Source organism: Branchiostoma belcheri, unplaced genomic scaffold (assembly GCF_001625305.1).
Source record: "Branchiostoma belcheri isolate BF01 breed outbred unplaced genomic scaffold, Haploidv18h27 scaffold1, whole genome shotgun sequence".
NCBI lineage: Eukaryota > Metazoa > Chordata > Leptocardii > Amphioxiformes > Branchiostomatidae > Branchiostoma > Branchiostoma belcheri.
The window spans coordinates 1,015,670-1,033,968 of record NW_017802379.1 but is presented as its reverse complement, the minus strand read 5'-3'; the positions used below and the strand labels follow the sequence as shown (position 1 = coordinate 1,033,968).

Below are 18,299 nucleotides of genomic sequence, written 5' to 3'. Positions count from 1 at the left end.
ATATATATATATATTTAGAGAGAGAGAGAGAATGTTACCTAAGTAATAGATGTGTTGTTGATCGTGTGGGGATGATTAGTGTGAAGTCGGAACTGTTGTGAGGCTTCAGTTTCACCGTGACTTTCAGGCCAATTGTTTGCTTGAAGTGAGCATTACTAAGAAAGTGAAAAGTGACAATTAATTGGAGACACAAGACGAAGTCACTTTAATATCAAAATGACGCCTGTCGACATTTCCTGATGTACCTTCCGCAAATCACGTGAGTTTGTCACAAATTTTCTCACATAACTATGTATATGAACAATGAACTACTAGTATGATACCGACTGTGAATACAATATACAGTGGTTGTAGTATTACAATACACTAAACAAAAACAACAAAACAGGAAACGGGGAAAGTATTAAGCTAAGGCTAGATCTTGATGATTCCCTCATTTTCCAGTACGACAATAATGACAAACTCTTTTCTTTACATTATCGTAGGGTGGGGCTCACTGCTTCCATCACCAGATATATACATGAAGCTGTAAACAAAATGCAAAGGCTACGTGTAACGGGTCGTTAGGTGTATATTATATATATAGCCAACTGCCGCCGCGCCGCGTGCCTGCGAAGCCCTCTCAAATAATGCACGTAGCCTCCCCTGTCTTTCTCGTCATGACCAGGGGAAGAAATTCAAAAGCTAAGTCTTGATCTTGATGATTCCATTACTGATCAGTACGACAACAGTGGCAATCACACCGGCTATTACTACTAGAACCACTGTAGTGCAGATACAGATTGTCCTCCTTTTGGACCTCAGCCACATCTTGATTTTAGCACGCCTGGCCACCTTCGCGAAGTTGTCGGCCACGTCGAGAAGTCTCTCCGCTCTTTCCAGGACATTTTCCAGCTTCCGGTCTCGGTTGTTCAGTAGTTTCTGGATGTTGTCCCGCATGATGTCCTCAGCTTCCTGCACCGCCTGCTGGAGGTCTTCAATGGTTGGCCTGGGCTACAAGACAAACACATTCTGAGTAAATCTTTGATTGATTAATATACGTTAGACACATACTAGAAGGGTTCACTATCACTTCAGAACTTGGCCTACACCTGTATACGAAACCATTACTAATACTGCACTCTGGGGGTTTCCCATTGTAATGTGAAAGTAAAAGTAAACAGGTGCCCTAAATGAGGAACATTTCCGGCTATGGCCTATATGGACGATATCTATAAGTACAGGAAGGCTATTTTCATGTTTCACTTGCATAGAGTGTGATATGAATTGTTTCGGGACGTGTTAAGACTGGATTTGAAACAACGACAGACAACCACTGCTAACAACATTGTAACAGTGTGTGGTATTAAATCCTTTCAGATGCAATCAGTTTCAATCAATGTAACCTTTCCTACCTCATGCTCCGGGTTTGAAATTGTCACTTCTGGAACCTCTTGTAGTTCTTTCTCCTTTTTCTTCTTCTTCCGGTGTAGTTTTTGCTTCAGTTTCTTTCCGACTTTAGAATCAACATCGTCAGACCCTTCTGCCCCATCCGTAGTTTCTATTTCGTCTTCAACCTTAATCTCTGCTGTAGCCCCTTCTTCTCTCACCACGCCGTCGCTTTCGGGGTCCCGTTTGTCCCCAAGAAGGGGCGCTTTCTCTTCCTCGCTTCCTTTCTGCATCGTTGTCGTTCGGGCTTTAACAAGTTCACTGATCGCAGCTGTATCTCCTGGTCAATACTCCTGAATGACGCTGTTCTTACAATACATTCCTCTACGCCTACGGTCAAACGTGACGTCACATGTAGCTATGTCAAGTATTTCAGGGGGCGACGTCATCGTGTACTCTGCACCATGCATGGCTACCTGTGAACCGGTTTCACCACTCACAGTGACTTTCACTCAAAGGGCTACGTTAAGTTCGTTACCTAAGTATAGAGAATGTACCAATGTTGTTGATCTTGTCACGACTAGTGTAAAGTCGGAACTGTTGTGAGGTTTCAGTTTCACCGTGACTTTCAGGCCGTTGTTAGTGTAACAATAGTGGGAGGGTTCATAGGCGCTACCAACTGACCCCGCCGATGGGTCTAGACCTTTTCAGCCGAGTGGTTAGAGCGTCGGAGTTTGAAGCTGGTGCTCGGGAGGTCGTGGGTTCGAGCCCTGGCCCGGAGTTTTTACTCGCTCCTCCTGTTTCTTACAGTGATTCCCACACCTAACCCGGGCCTTGGCAGTGAGAGCGCCAATTAAATTCTAACCACTAGTTTCTTACGTTTGCTTGAAGTGAGCATTACTAAGAAAGTGGGGAGTGACAATTAACTGGAGAGACAAGACGAAGTCACTTTAATATCAAAATGACGCCTGTCGACATCGGACACCCTTTCCTGGTGTACCTTCCGCGAATCAAGTGAGTTTGTCACAAATTTTCTCACATAACTATGTATATCAACAATGCACTACTAGTGTGATACCGACTGTGAATAAAATATACAGTAGTATCACAATACAGTAAACAAAAACAATACAAAACAGGAGACGGGGGAAGTATTAAGCTAAGGCTAGATCTTGATGATTCCCTCATTTTCCAGTACAACAACAATGACAACCACAACAACAACAACAGCTAGTATCACCCCCACTGCCGCGGCGATTCTCCACTTGTGTGCCCTCAGACACAGCTTGATTCTCACACGCCTGGACACCTTCGCGAAGTCGGCGGCTGCGTCCTCTAGTCTCTCTCCCTTTTCCAGAAGACTCCCAGCCTCTGTTCCCGTTCGTTCACGAGTTTCTCGACGTTGTTCCGCACGATGTCCTGCGCTTCCTCCACCTCCCGCTGGAGGTCTTCAATTGTCGGTGCTTTCTGCTTCAAAACACAATGTACTGTTCATTTTAACCATGTGCATAGTACTAGTAATTTTCAAGCAGATCCTACGGTGGCAAGAGAGCATCCATTGGCCTGAGGAGTGTCCATTAGGTGGCTCCTCTGGCCAATTGATACTACCTTGCCACCGTAGGATCTGCTTGGAGATTATATACTCACGAGGAGGGATCCCTATTATGTGAAATGAGAAGGTAGTAACAATAGTGACAGATATGTACATGCGGCCGTCGGGCGATCCGACCCGCGGTCGAGCCGATACCTCGGGCGATACGGAATACCCCGTGTTGTATTCTATATGTATCATTGTGAAACTTGGCCCGTATACAAGGAGCTTATAGCCTATACGAAACCGTCATTAATACCGTGACGTTCTGGTGGTTCGAAAGTGAAAGTAGATAAGCTGGTTACCGTCCCTATGTTAGCCTCCTTCGCAGTCTTGTTGGGCGTGGGCGTAATTTTTGTGCGCGACGCGAGTAATATGCCGCCGCGAGGGACGATTTGCTGCCGAGGGACTTTTGCCACGGAGAGAAGGTTTCCGCGCTCCAACCCTATGTGGTGTTTTGGTCATCGTCGATGACATAAATATGTGTGCTGTTCAATTCTTTATCTAGGTCCCATGTAATTATAGCCTTGTTACTAACCCTATTATAGCTCCCGATTCCTACATCCTCTCAGGACTCGGGAGCTATAGTATGTTTGGTAACCATATTACATATGTTTGGCTAATGTAATTTAAGTAGGTCCCAAAAGTGGTCAATCGTGATCTACAGTATCATAAACAACATCCCCATGTGAGATTTCCTACCTTCGGGGTTAACATTATGACTTCCGGAACTTCGGCCTCTTGTTCTCCTCTCTTCTTCCGCTTCCAGGGTCGTTTTTTCCACGGCTTCCCTTTCTTCCCGCCTCTACCTTCAACATCGTCAGACCCTTCTGCCGTCTCAGGCGAATTCTTCTTAGTTTCTTCGTCTTCAAACTTCACATCTGCTGTCGCCAGTTCTTCCCTCCCTCCGCCGCCAGTTTCGGAGTCCAAGGGCGTTTTCTTCAGTTCCTCGCTTTTTTCCTTCATCGTTGTCGTCCCTTTTACGTTCTCTGATCGCAGCTTTCCCCCAATATATCCAAATGGAACCTCTCAATTATTTCCTCTGCAGCCATGTAGCCATAGTGTACAGCGGACTGCGTCACATCTCTGTTTACTTGCTAAACGGCGACACAATACCTGTGAACCTGGCCTGACCTGGTGTTCGGGTTCACGAGTTTCAATCAATGCGTTTGAAGCGAAGTTCACGTGGCAGAATGTACCATATCAACGTGTTTATCTAGTGGGGAATCCTGTGAGCATGCGAGGTTTCAATTTCGACCTGCAGGCAATTGACCGAAGGCCTCCGCGCGGTATACATCGCAAATAGATCGGTAAAATAAAGCAAGCTTTGGTTTTCACTTTTATAATATACCATATCGGGTGCGGATGTCGTGCATGTTACGATCACTCAATGAAATGACAAGTGAACTTTGCTTCACCCTCCTACATCCTGTTGGTTTGGCCTGTCACAAGTGAACCCATGCACATGCCACGTTAACAGGTGTGCCCACGCATTTCCTCTCACGACTCAAGTGGACTTGGCCCTTTTCCAGATCCAGAGGGAGTGGCGGTATACAATGGGTAGCTCAGCTGTGCTGTTTGTTGACTGAAACACATGCAAGCCGCGAGTTTTCTTTATTCCAGAACATCAGCTGCGATCGGTTGACTTTACACAAATTTCACTTCTTTATGTCGAACATTTCTTACAATGAAGCTCCTTAGTATATTGGAGCCCATGCAAACGGCACAACTTTTAATCTTAATTTTGTTTACGCCAGGGCATAAAATATATTATCACCGCCACTTCCCGATCCACATTGATGACGTCACAAAGCACGTTCAGAACGGGACTTAGGAACTCTTCTGTTCGACATCTGACAAGCCCCGTGGTTCATCAAATAAACAAAAGCACCAAGGCTTTTCTCCAGCCCATGCAGGCTAGAGGATGGCGTCTCTGTGGTATATGATGGTACGTCGCATGGTGTCGCCCCTGTCCAGACATTTCAAGGCGATAGCTGGCGTGATTCGGGGCAGGCTCTGCTGTTGTAAGAAGAAGAAGAAGAAAAGGGTGTCGAAGAAGGGAAAGACGTCCAAGGGCGCGAAAAAGGCAGGTGAGGAAACGGAGGAACTACAGACGGGAAATTTTGCAATCTGGACTGTTAGGATTCATATATCAAGAGGTCGTTGTATAGATATATAAATGTTTATTTATCTTATATGTTTCGGGGGAGACAACATTTTACAATTATGTAGAGTCGCACAGTGGCCTGTTTTGTCTCCCCTCCATTGTGTCATACCGTGGAGAGACCGAATAAAGATTCATGATCAAGAATTCCATGTATAGCTGAGCTGATTGATAAATTTTATATCTTCAGTCAAGGACAAGGTTTAGATAAAGCTCAATGACGTTCTCTTCTTTACAGGACTAAAATCATTTCTTTCAGAGGGGGTACGGGAGAAGCGACGCAAGACAGCCAAGAAACGCACGAAGAGCGACTGAACCAAAGCTGACCCTCTCGAAGCTACAATCCACACATTTCCATATAATTTCATGTTGATCATGCCAGCAAGATTAAGAGCAATGTAATACTCGGTACATCCATTCCGTATGTTAAGTTGGATACCGGTAATCTATTTTATATCGTGCTTTAATTTCTCGAGATCTCTCAATTCTTCAACCTACATGTACAATGGTCATATATGAACTCACTAACGCACCAAAATCACAACCTTGCCGGTAAAAATGTAACATGAGGAATAAAAAAATGACTCAACAATAACACAGCAGTTTCATGGTGTGAGACAAAGTGATGTTTACTAACGACAACACCAAATACACATCTAAAATGTACAGTTTCCTTCCAACAACCGATGGATTCACTGTTGATCACTCAAGTCTACACTGGTACCAGTCAAGCAGCCTTACAGTATGTTTCTAGTACTACCCCTAATGTGGCTCTCTATGCGCAGTGTACAACCAAGGATATTATATAATGTCCTTAGTACAACATTTGCGAACATTAGCAACAAGCTGAATAAAATCTAAAAGTGGGCAGGAATCGAACCATGAGTCAACCTACTTGTATTTGTATTTCTAGAGAAGGATACCATAGCAACATCTTGCCAGAAGTTAGTGACATAAAAAAACTTGTAGGCAACAAATTACATATATTTTGCCAGCCTCTTCTGGTAAGTAGACTGAATGTAAATACAGCGCACAGTGCAGGTACAGCCATCCGTACACAATTTACCACACTATTATGAACCCAAGAGGCTAGACCATGCAGATCCAGCTTGATTGTACATGTGTATGTCATGTAAATTCATTTGGGAAATGGAAAAAAATTCGCAGGTTGAAATAGACATGTCAAAACTGACTGGTCTTCACCATGTTAACATTCTGCTCAAGTTAGCATTGTTGCACTTTTGTTTATAAAAGCAAAGTAAATCACTGAGAATCGCAAATAAATAAATCATCTCTAAATTCATACGTACAAGTCGTTTCATTGAACTAAGTACCGGTACAGTCAGTAACACAAATTTGTCACATTTGCTAAAAAGCTGAAACATGACAATAAAAAGGAGGCAACACTTTTTCTAAACCAAAGAAAATGGTCCCTAACCCTTGACAACTGCTAACAAACTTCCATACCTGCAGCGGTGGGCACCCCTTTTTACAAACTGGAAGAATCCGGGGTCATTTTTTTTACTCCCTTACATCTATGTACATTTCTACAATCAGTGATCTTGTCAATTAGAAAAGTTACTGACAGCCCATCCAAAATCTTTTACTTGAAGCTTCTACAGGGATTTACTAACTCTTCTCACCAAGGAAGCATAAAATGTTATACATCCATGAGCTTAAGTTAAATCAATGGCTGGAAAATAATTATCTTTCTCTTAGTGACAGACTTGAGAAAATAAACAACTAGTCATAGCTGTTGTGCTGTATCCTAGGTCTTCATCTCTTTTGCTCTTTTAATTGAGATGGTTATTACATTAGTAAGACAACTCTCAATCTATGGAGGCCTGTTTTACTACATATTTTACACACTACAATTATATTGTAGGACAAAATGCTTCACAGAGAACTATTAATTTTCATATTGCCATGGCTTTCCTATTGTCTCTTTTTGGACGTTAATAGACGTTAAAGAGCTCCCAGATAGAGAGAGCCACAAAATCAGGTACAAGTAGGTAGAAACCACGTTAAATACAACAGACATTGCAAAATGACATGCAGATAGGATCGCTTACCATCACAAACTACTTACAATGTATTAATAATGTACACAGTATTCACAACAACTAAATGGCAGGAGTCAAAACTTCCCTCTAAACAACGTTCAATCCCATGTCAAAACCATCACAGAATTCTAAAACCGTACAGTTAAAGCCAGGAATACTCCATTTAGTGTCCCTGATCGTTGTAGAGCATTGCAACGTCCTCGTAAAATTCCCAAAGTATCGAATTACAAGACTTTGTTCATTTTTTTCATCCCAATATAATCTACAACAACTATTCAGACACTACCCAAACTACCAAAAGTTCCTATAACCTCTAAAAACAGTTTTTATCCTCAACAAAACCATAAAAGTGTCAAGGATTTTAGCTCCTTCTACCTTAAGTATCATCTCTCTAATGTCTCACTACTCCTCTAGACTGGCTTTCCCTCGATGCAACAGTTAGGGTCCCGTAAAAGTACCAGGCCGTTTGTTATGATTGACACCTGTCACTTCCTGTCATGTCAAGTGCTGTGAACAGTCAAGAGAACTCTCCAACTCTAGCTCAGGTGGTCACCCGACTCTTGCGACTCCTTGTCCTTTTTGCTCCATCGCCTTTTCTTCTCCTTCTTTCCTTTGAACGAGAATTTCCCGTCCTCAAGAACCTGCTCCTCTGACGGAACAGGTGACGCCCCGCTTCTTGAATCCGAATCTTCCTCCTTCTTTCCTTTCTTCTTCTTTTTCAGAGAGAATCTTCCCTCCTGTACAGTCTCAGGAGGAGGTACAGGTGATGCCCCACTTCTTGAGTCCGAATCTTCCTCCTTCTTTTCTTTCTTCTTCTTTTTCAGAGAGAATCTGCCCTCCTGAACAGTCTCAGGAGGTACAGGCGAGGCTCCACTTCTTGAGTCAGTGTCTTCAGCCTTCTTATCCTTCTTCTTGTCCTTCTTCTTCCTCAAAGAAAACCTTCCGCCTTCCGAGTCTTGGTTCTCCTGGTGGGTTGGGGACATGCCACTTCTTGTGGAGTCAGAGTCTTCGTCTTTCTTACCTTTCTTTGCCTTCTTGTCTTTCTTCTTCCTTAGGGAAAACCTCCCGCCTTCCGAGCCTTGATCCTCCTGTGACAAAGAGTCTGCGTCTTTCTTAAGTTTCTTGTCTTTCTTATCTTTCTTCTTCTTTAAGGAGGCAGCCCCATCTTCCACTGTTTGAGTGTCCTGTGGGACTGGTGACTCCTCGTTTACTGAAACAACTTCTTCATCTTTCTTACCCTTCTTGTCCTTCTTTTTATCTTTCTTAGACTTTGATTTCTCATCTTCTTGGAGTCTTTCTTCATCTTCAGGTGGTATTCTCTCATCTTGAGGTTCTCCCTCTTCCTTTTCCTTTTTGCTCTCCTTTTTCCACTTCTTTCCTTTCAAATTCTCCTCAGGAAGAGATACTGTAGAAACAGAATCTACGTCCTCATTTGCACCTTTCTTGTCTTTTTTACTGTCCTTCTTCTTCTTCTTCTTGCCCTTTTTGGAGTCCTTTTCAAGAGTTCCATTTTGTTCCCCTCCCCCAATCGCCCCTTCCTCGTTCCTCCCAAACTCACTGTCAGTTCTGAGGGACTGTGTTTCACTCTCGTTGTCAAGACCGTCTGGACCTTTGCCGTTTTGTTTGGCAGCCTTGGCTCGTGACCGTGGGAGAGAGTCGTTGGGATGGGTGGCTCTCCATTTCTCCAGTTGTATGTGATGCTCTCGCGCCAGATCCTGCTCACCCAGCTTTAACTCTATTATCTGGAAAAATCATAAACAAAAAATACTTTTGTACTTTCTTGAAAGATTATCCCACCAATTTCAACCATGACTGCTTAATTCTACTACTAAGTACTAGTCCCCCCCCTTTTTTTTAAATGTAGCAAGAAAATCATTGTACAAACAGCTCAGGCCAATGCTTGATCTTGAAAACTGGATCGAGATCACTTTCCTTTTCCTTTTTTTTTGAAACCACCTCTCTGCTGTGGAAGAATCCTTTTTCTGTGACCTAAAACTGGATCGACATCACTTTACTTTTCCTTCTTTTACAAAACCAAACATAAGCCATAGCTCACCTCTATGCTGAGGAAGAGCAACTCTTCCATGAGCTAAAACCGGATCGACATCACTTTACTTTAATTTCCTTTTTTTACAAAACCAAACATAAGTGATAGCTTACCTCTATGCTGAGGAAGAGCAACTCTTCCATGAGCTAAAACCGGATCGACATCACTTTACTTTAATTTCCTTTTTTTACAAAACCAAACATAAGTGATAGCTTACCTCTATGCTGAGGAAGAGCAACTCTTCCATGAGGTAAAACTGGATGGACACTTTCCTTTTCCATTTTTTTAAAACAAAACCTGAGTGTTTAGCTCACCTCTATGCTGAGGAAGAAGAGCTTTTCCCTGGCCTAAAATTGGATTTTCACACTTTCCTTTTCCTCTTTATGAAACCAAAGAGTGTTGATCTCACCTCTCTGCTGTGGAAGAATACTTTTTCCGAGACAAACCGGACAGTGAGTGAGTGTGTGTGAGTGTGAGCTAAAACTGGATCGACATCACTTTCCTTTTCTATTTTTTAAAACCAAGCCCGAGTGTTTCTCTCACCTCCCTGCTGAGGAAGTCCTCCTGCATGACCTCGGGTGGAATGTTGCGGAGTTTCTCCATGGTCTCATACAGCCCGGGGCACTCCCGCAGCACCGCGGGCTGGCCCAGCGTGTTCTTCAGAAGGACGATCGCAACCTTGAAAATCACCTTCACACCTGGGGAAAGACACAACGCTTTAAGCCTAGGAAAAAAACATATGTTTCCTGTTTCAGTGAAATGGAAAAATTTTTATTTGCGAAATCAATGAGTGAAATTGTATAATTCGTCCACCAGAAGGGTTAACATCATTTGGCGAAGGTATGAGGTTGAGGAACTAGACTTGTTTCATAAGATATTTAAAATTCTTTACGTACAACCACTTCTTTACAAGAGCTAACGTTTCGATGACTCTCTGATCTTCATCAGCGCCATAATAGCCCTGATAGCCTTGATGAAGATGACAGACGGTTGTGAATTACGAACTTTGATATTTGAAAGACATGACACTGGGCCCCCTGGTTATTGAACCACATTGGGCACCGCCCTATGCACCATCTGGAGCAGTATGGACTTACAAAGATAAGCTCATACCTTCACACAGGAACATGTCCCAGACCCTGAGGACGGAGCTCCACGGCAGGGTGCGTGAGAACAGACACATGAACCACTCCGTCATGTACAGGATCGGCTCTACCTTCAGCTTTTTCTGGAACAGGACCAGGAAACAAACAATTTCAATTCAATCTTTATTCAAACAACTCACAGACAATATTCTTAGTCTGAATCATGTTGTTTTGACAATTCAATGGTCTGGTAGACTCATTGTACACTTAAAATTACAAGTAATCTAATGATGTAACGTTGAATAAAATACACATATCAAAACAATTACACTACATCATCATACATTCAACAAATATAAAGAAGAGGCATATGTACTGATTGGTCACACTTTGTAACTGTATATTAGGTGAATCTGAGATTATAAGTAATGTATTCATTAATCAATTAGCATTCAACAGTTCAGAAGATACGGACTTGGTGAGTTCCTGTAGTGTGCAGTGTCGCAAAAACAACATTGGGTTTGTAACACTGCTGCTGCAGGTGTTGGGTAAGGTATTTAGTTTCGTGTTTATAAGGCCTTGGGGTGAGAATGATTTGCCAGATATCCAGTCTTGTTTAACGAGGGTCCACTTCAGTCATTGCTCCCAGGTGAGGGGTACCTGGAAGGTTTCCACTAAATGATTCAGCACACGTTTGACTGTGAGCCAACGTTGATCTCAGAAATATCATCAAGCGTGAACAAACAACCTGATGTGAGAAGGTTTATCAACTTTTCATATACTACCCTAGAGCCCTACATGTATATCTAATACTTTGGGGATTATCATCATAAACTTTGGTAACAACAACTTTTCTGAAAGATATCTCCAAAGTTGACCTGGAGGCATACATGTACCCAGTGTTTGCATGTGTTAGGAACTGTTTCTTTACCATATGCAATGTTGTCTTTTATCATAACAACAAAAAACTCTCTCTGCACATTTAGGGGATTTGTGAGTTGTATGATGACCACAACAACTTTACCAAATGCCCGATTCTTTTACCAGTAGCTTTCTGTAACCATACATTTGATGTGCTTCTACGTACCAAGTGTTTGTAAGCGTTGGGGACAGCCTTCTTCAGCAGACCATTCAGCACCATTCCATCTATTTGCACTGCTTCCTGTAAGGCAGGGACAAACATGGTGTCATCTTCTATGTAATTGTGTAAAAATGAGCTTAACACCAACATGACTGTCCAGCCACTGTCACAGTGCCAGAAATATCTTAGACCTTGTCGCCCTAGAGGTACATGTACAAGTCTAGCTGTGGCAGTGCCTGTTAATATACTCAAGGAAAGTGAAGTAAACCTTTTTTCTCTAGTCTGCAATTTCCTTAAAGAATTAGATCAACTTCAAGCATTATCATTCTCTACTCACTGAAAACTCATCCTACATACACCATACCAAGATCTTGTCAAGTTAGTATCAAAGTTCAAACACTTTAAAAACTATTTGGATTTGGTGTATAATTTCAACACTTCAAAATTTGGGAAATGCCACAATTTTATCTTCAAGTTGGTACCTTGCCAAACATGTAAATTGCTAGATATTGGATTGATTTGAGTCCTAAGAAGACACATATATTTCCAGATAACACAGTTATGTCATACGTCTTGTTTGCTTACCAGTCCTGAACTGTAGTACCCGCTCATGTACTTTTCACAGATGGCGACGAGACACCAGAAGGCTTGCTGTGGAACAACAGAAGCATGTTACAACCCATAACGTAATTATTTTACAACTTCCTGCACTTGTCTTGAATTTTTCATGAAGCTGTATAGATATTGCAACAGTCTGGGCTTCTTGAAGGGTCTAAAGATGCTGAGACCATCAATTTGGATAATATTTACAATGAACTTTACGAGCAACAAGAATGTTGGCGCTGTGGTTCCAACAAATGTGGGTTCATGATTATTGTACTACTATTGGACAGTGCCTGCACTTTTGAAAGAAAAAATTTGCAACCGCAGCAAATTTCAGTTCACAGGACATTTTCTTGTTGGTTGTGTTCTTTCCTTCTGCTTGAATGTCTGTGGCTACAAACATGGCATCGAAAACAAGTGTTGTTGTTGCTTTTTATTTGTGTAGATTGAATAGCACCTTGTGGAGGGGGGGATAAAGCTATCTGTACCCATTGCTTACTAACATACACCAAGATAAACCTGCAGAAGACAACATGTACTTACCTCTGCAGGCATGTGCATGAGCAGGACAGCTGCAACTGGTGCCTGGGCCTGAAACCAAACAAGTTCTTCTGTTTCAAAAGCTTTCTTCCATCAGAACATAACTGACAACTCTACCATTTCTAACAGTTATAGCTAACATTGATTGACACATACTTAGAGTGCTGGACTCCAACTGAGAAGTGTTGTCTAGTATATGAATATTGAAAATATTGTGTACAGTATTTACCTGACAGTAGCCATCTACAGGGTTGTAGATGCTGTAAGCCTTCAGTATTCTGTACAAGTCCTGCTGTCTGTGGGGAGAGACAACAGCAGGGAGTTAGAGAGAGGTATGGAAAATGATGCATTCACCTTCCAACATTCATGGATATATATTTTCATTGAGAACTACATGTATAGGCCAATTTTTTCTAAATTGCCTGGTTCTTCAACATTCAGTTGACAGAATTTGGAAGTTGGCCAGACTCAGCAAAAGCTTGACCATATTTGGGCATCTTCATGTGAGACTCTGGTCTCTACTAAATTGTTCCTAACTCACAGGCTCACTCTTATTAGTCTTCATGATAGCCTTTGGCTAGTTGGGTTGCCTTAGCTGCATGTCAACCTATTATTATCAAAATAATAAGATAAATATCAAGCTAGAACGACTGTACCAGAAATTATAAGACCCTGTCCTTACTTACCCATGTCCACCTCGAGCACAGAACATCTCATGGAAGGGAAACTGTCGGTGTAAGTCCTTCTCTATCACCTCAACCCATACTGGGTCTCCTGCAAGCTTGTCCATCTCCTGTTGAAGGCAATCAATCAACCAATCAATCAATCAATCAATCAATCAACCAATCAATCAATAACCTTTATTACAACTGAACAGCCCTGCTGGCTTTAACCCTATTGTGAGAGGTAGAGTGGGAAGGGGGTCTAGGTGAATGACATATATTGGCAATACATATAAATTTCTGCAAGGAAAATGTTCAGAAAATGTGTGTACTCTGTAGTATTACATGTCACTTCTAATGGTGCAGAGTGTGGTCACACTGGTAAGTTGTGCCTGTAACTTAGTGTAAGGATAGTGAACCATGCATGGCTCCAATAGTTAGACAGAAATACAACTAAAGTAAGATTTTCATGGCTGGTGTTACATGTCCTGGCAGCCGCACGCTGTCCTGAAACAAATATCACTGGAATGTCACAGGATTATCCAGGAAAGTCCAAACACATGTGCCAGCTTTGATCATGGAGAAGGCCTTCTGGGACAGTTTGTCACTTCTTTTTTACATCTCCTACAAGTTGTGACCATAAAAAGCAATAAAACCAGTGCCTGGTAAAGACATAAAAGGATACTGACTTGAATTAAGGGTAAGAAAAGATACAAGAGTGAGTCTAGGATGTTTTAACTCTCTAAGTAGAGAAGGCAAACTGGTGTAAAGATCAAATACTTCACAGAGGTCAAAAAGGGCAATACGTGTAAATATAGGTGAAGCTCCAAATATTTGTAACAGACCAGGGCTTCAACCTTACATTACAATGTTCATTCTTAGCCTAATTTCAGGCACTTAGTGTCAGAAGGATATAGATTTTAAGGAATAAAAAAAGTCATCTCCAACTACAAAGTATGGTAGATTTACAGCAAAGCCTGACCTGAAATGGAGAGGGGTTACCCTTGACATGATGCTGAAAGAAATCCCACCACTGGAATTCCATGTATGGGGCATAATTCTAGTACAGAAGCCAGGACAAGCTTTCTCTGTGTGCAGAGAGACTATTCTGTAGATTATTTTGCAGCTTTCTGGGGTGTTACGTTGCAAGGAATGCATCTACTGTTGTTTACAAGCTTAAACAAATGCAAAAGGATACACATGTATGCATGGGCTACTGGACATGAAATTTTGTTCCATTTTTGTCCTGTTTTTCAGATTTTTCGTCAATAAATTAGGTCATACCTGCAACAGATCAATCCCTTACCCATGTACAATATAACATCTACTAGCATAGAGGTCACACCAAGATCCAAAATGGAGGAATTATAGTACATGTAGTAGTACATAGTAGTAGTAATAGTACAAGGGAGTTAAGAACAGAAACTGAACTTACATCAAACTTGCCCGGGTTGGCTTCCATGTACTTCTTGCTGCCAGACAAGTACTGCCACGCCCGACCTCGCAGGGACGCTGGGATTCCCTTTCTACAGCGCTGTTTCACCTGTACAGGGTAGGACCATGGCACAGCCACACAAGTCAGACTAACAGTATGGGATAGGGCCATAGCACAGCCACACAAGTCAGACTAACGGTACAGGACAGGGCCATAACACGGCCACAGTACCCACACAAGTCACCCCAAAGATAGCAGGAACTGAGATTTCTGTAGTTAAGAACCACAAACTGACAGACTTTTGTGTGTTTGGGAAGAGAAACCTGATGTACCAAATAAAACAAGCTAGTGTAGGGGCTACTACTATCATTACAACTATCATTACAAAATATCTGGGTTGTGTTCCCTCATTTAGCAGTAGTCACACTTGGATGTGGCCTCCTGCCAGAATCAAAGGTACATTGTACATTGTACTAGAATCTTTTTACATGTACTGGGATATACATGTATACCTACCATTACCATGGATCCATCCATTCTCTAGTTAAAAATTTGACACCAAAAAAGTCAACCGGGAGTTTTTCTGTGTCTTTGATTGCAGGTGAAAAAGTTGTGGTCGATGTTAAAAAAAAATGAATGAGATTGAGAGTGGCACTATGGTATGTTGGATGCTGGTTACCTTTCTTGTTTCAAACTTACAGGTGCCAGTCAATTTTTCTTTTTGACATATTTGAACTTTGTATGGTGTTTAAAAATAATCTATTACAGTCGAAATGTCTTTGCTGTAAGAGAAGCATAGACAGAAGCTACATGTTTGTGCTTCAGTATACAACTAAGTCTAAGATTGGCAAAGACAACTGTACACTAAGCAGAACATCAGAATCAGAAAGAAGACTAAGACAACATATAGAAATTTCAAGACAAAAATTGTTAAGTTTTCTCATCTCATGTTACTTTTTCCCTGGTTAGTTACAACCCTACCTTAAGAATCCTTGCTGTTGTTTAAGAGACATTAAGGGATTTTAGTAACACTTCCACTGAAACAATACAACATGTATAACAGAGAAATGTGTGCAACATGAAACCAAGTTACAACACAACACAAACACAGATCACTAAACCATCACACTAAGGGAAAAAATTAACATACATGTTTACTACTTTAAATTAAAAAGCATGCATTTTCTGAATCCAAGTGTCCAAGTCATGAAACAATTTGACTGTAGAGTTTTGCAAATATGACATACATGATCAGCAACCTTTTACAGTGAGTACAATTTACTGAATTTGACGATGACCAATCAAATCCTACTTTGCGTTTTGCCATCTTCTGATTGGTTGAAAAATGTAGATGCCAATAATATCAATGTTGGTTGGAATTTGAAATACTGACTTTCTATTAGCTGGAGAATATCTGAAGGGATGTATTGAATCATGACTTGGTCACTTCATTTCAAAGTGAAAATTAGTACACATTATTGAGGGTGAAAGCAAACTTAGACACACAGACACATACAAAGGCATTAGAGGAACATGGAAAATGTTATGATACTGGAAGGTACAGGGTCTAGAAGAAGGCGCTCTTTTCTAAAATTCATACAAATCTTCTCAGATTACTCAAGTTCCTAGCCATCTAGAACTAGCTTTTCTGTGGCTCTCTGCCCTGTTACTGTCTAGGTTTCTGTATGAAAAACAGAAAAGAAGGAAAGTAACATAACATACGTGTATTGGAATGTTTCATGAAAAAAAATGTTTGGACTTGTTTCGGGGGGGATAAAAACATGATTACTTCAAGCTTTTTTTCATCCATTTTCCAGTTCGTCAATGCCGAGTGGGTGGTTAATGTGTTAATTAATGCGGGATGGGGGGTGCATCGTGGCAAAAAAAAGAGAGAGAGATCTTGCGAGCGCTCGTTTTTGGGCGGGCGCTTTCGTGTTTACCTTCGGATGGGGCTTTACAGTTCTCCAGATAGGATGTGTGGTGCTGTCTGAAATATCATTGTCCCGCACCTTTTTGAACCTCTTGCTCATCCAGCGGTCCCAGTGACTCAGCATGTCCAGCCACTTCAGCTCACGCTGCCTCGCCACTTCCACGGGCAAATTGGGACTGCAGGAAGGAAGTTTGAAACATACAATTACGTGTTGAGAACTTCTATTACATGTGCAAGAGACATATTTATAATTAGCCTGGGTGCCATCCTCCGTAGTTCCGCAGCCTCCAAAATGTCGCTGGCTACCACAGACATTAGGGAGCCACCCAGGCTACAAGAAACTGACCGTGGTACAGTGTAAGAAAATACATTTCAGTGAAATGCAAGTTCTCTACTCCTTTACCCCAGGAAATAATAGACTTTAAAATATCATATGTACATGAAATCATACATGGACAACTTTATTTCCAACAAATCTGATGAATAACTAACTGGCCCTTCAAAAGTTCAAATATGTGCTCCATCCAATGATGCCAGTAAAAGCTACTGGGTATATAGGCATTCTTTCAATGCAGCAAAGACCATTCCAAGACTTCTAACTACTGGTATTCCCAGAATGTTTGGGTTATCTCTATTAACATTCCACCATATATTACTTGCTGAGAGACAGACTAACAAGATAGCATTACAGAATGTGACTACCAGTAAACGTATGAAATTAAATATAAGTACTCTAGTGCTGATTCTAACCAAAACAAATTGTTCAAATTTTCCAGTTAAGGCCACACCAATTTAATTTGTTGTTTCTCTGATTTTTTCAGAAACAAATTGGAGGGACAGGCTAGGGAAAAAAAATCAAAAATTTCCCCAAAAAGTCTGGGGTAAAGATATCAGGCTTACATAACATACAGAAAAGCAGGATTACACTGTATGCAAGTTGTCCACTTTTCATGGCAAAGTATTATTCATTGATCCCCTTCCTTTGATTTATGTTTTCATGTCAATTAGTACATCTGCAATCATGACATGTACAGGGTACAAAACATACTAGCAGGAAACAGAACACAATATCACCTTACAATCTCTAGTGACAAGTGCCCAGTTTAGAAGCCTGCTATTACTGTGGTGAGGTGACCTATTTTGTGACATATTTATGTTTTGGCACAGCACGCTCACATAGCTCCATTGCTGGAGGCAAAAACCGTCTGCCCAGTGTTGTCTGCACTGGTCTATTGGATACAACCTGGCATGTTTTACCCTGAATATTAGACTGTATCATCATTCAGTGCATGTAATTATAACTCACCCAACTCAACATACACATGAACAGTAGCACTACTCATGTTCATAACTTCAAGAGATAATCAGCAACAACAATCCGCTGTCCTTGCTACCTGCAGGTAATTACTAGTTTTGCCAAATGGCCCAGTTTAGAGGTGACAACATTTTTCCATTTCCAACAAGGTGGCTGTACCATTTATTGATCTAGAAAAGTAAGGACAGAATTAAAGGCACAATGACATTAAGAGTTCAAGTTTGATTGCCATGCAAAACTGAAAACAAGTTTTATATGGCTCAAAGTCAGGTTTTCACATTGCAAGGAATTGTCTTACTGTAAGTTAACTAGGAGGCCACTAATCTGCCATGATACAAACAAACACATCTGAGTGACACTGTATCATCATCAGGTCTGATTTAAAGTTCAGGGGGTCAATCGCCCCCCTGTCCCC

General features: G+C 41.4%; 3 protein-coding genes and 1 long non-coding RNA gene across 6 annotated transcripts in view; 1 reads left to right on the top strand and 3 right to left on the bottom strand.

Moving 5' to 3' along the window:
• Positions 1–163: 163 nt before the first annotated feature.
• Positions 164–1,817, bottom strand: LOC109462518. Its single transcript, XM_019759073.1, has 2 exons — positions 1,395–1,817; positions 164–993 (listed from the first exon to the last, which is right to left on the bottom strand). Exons 1-2 carry the CDS (start codon positions 1,659–1,661, stop codon positions 685–687), a joined length of 576 nt encoding a protein of 191 aa, XP_019614632.1. The 5' UTR covers positions 1,662–1,817; the 3' UTR covers positions 164–684.
• A 488-nt stretch (positions 1,818–2,305) lies between these two features.
• Positions 2,306–4,191, bottom strand: LOC109465882 (histone-lysine N-methyltransferase, H3 lysine-4 specific-like). 2 transcript variants are annotated; one of them, XM_019763374.1, is made up of 2 exons: positions 3,662–4,191; positions 2,306–2,838 (listed from the first exon to the last, which is right to left on the bottom strand). In XM_019763374.1, exons 1-2 carry the CDS (start codon positions 3,923–3,925, stop codon positions 2,704–2,706), a joined length of 399 nt encoding a protein of 132 aa, XP_019618933.1. In that variant the 5' UTR covers positions 3,926–4,191; the 3' UTR covers positions 2,306–2,703. The 2 variants fall into 2 exon arrangements, with proteins under 2 accessions (XP_019618933.1, XP_019618940.1); XM_019763381.1 differs by having other exon boundaries at positions 2,308–2,835; positions 3,662–4,180.
• Positions 4,192–4,716: 525 nt separating this feature from the next.
• Positions 4,717–6,002, top strand: LOC109465900. Its single transcript, XR_002139994.1, has 2 exons — positions 4,717–5,049; positions 5,383–6,002. It is a non-coding gene; the product is annotated as an uncharacterized LOC109465900 (long non-coding RNA).
• A 228-nt stretch (positions 6,003–6,230) lies between these two features.
• Positions 6,231–18,299, bottom strand: part of LOC109465864 (TBC1 domain family member 10A-like) — a 15,016-nt gene continuing 2,947 nt past the window's right edge. Inside the window, exons 3-12 of one of the 2 annotated variants that reach the window (XM_019763356.1) lie at positions 16,580–16,745; positions 14,640–14,747; positions 13,229–13,335; positions 12,772–12,838; positions 12,546–12,593; positions 11,985–12,050; positions 11,406–11,480; positions 10,347–10,461; positions 9,777–9,931; positions 6,231–8,928 (exon numbers count right to left, since the gene is read on the bottom strand). In XM_019763356.1, the coding sequence (XP_019618915.1) occupies positions 7,723–8,928; positions 9,777–9,931; positions 10,347–10,461; positions 11,406–11,480; positions 11,985–12,050; positions 12,546–12,593; positions 12,772–12,838; positions 13,229–13,335; positions 14,640–14,747; positions 16,580–16,745 (2,113 nt within the window). In that variant the 3' untranslated portion in view covers positions 6,231–7,722. The remainder of the gene's footprint in view (positions 8,929–9,776; positions 9,932–10,346; positions 10,462–11,405; positions 11,481–11,984; positions 12,051–12,545; positions 12,594–12,771; positions 12,839–13,228; positions 13,336–14,639; positions 14,748–16,579; positions 16,746–18,299) is intronic. The other variant, XM_019763364.1, reaches the window with a different exon arrangement.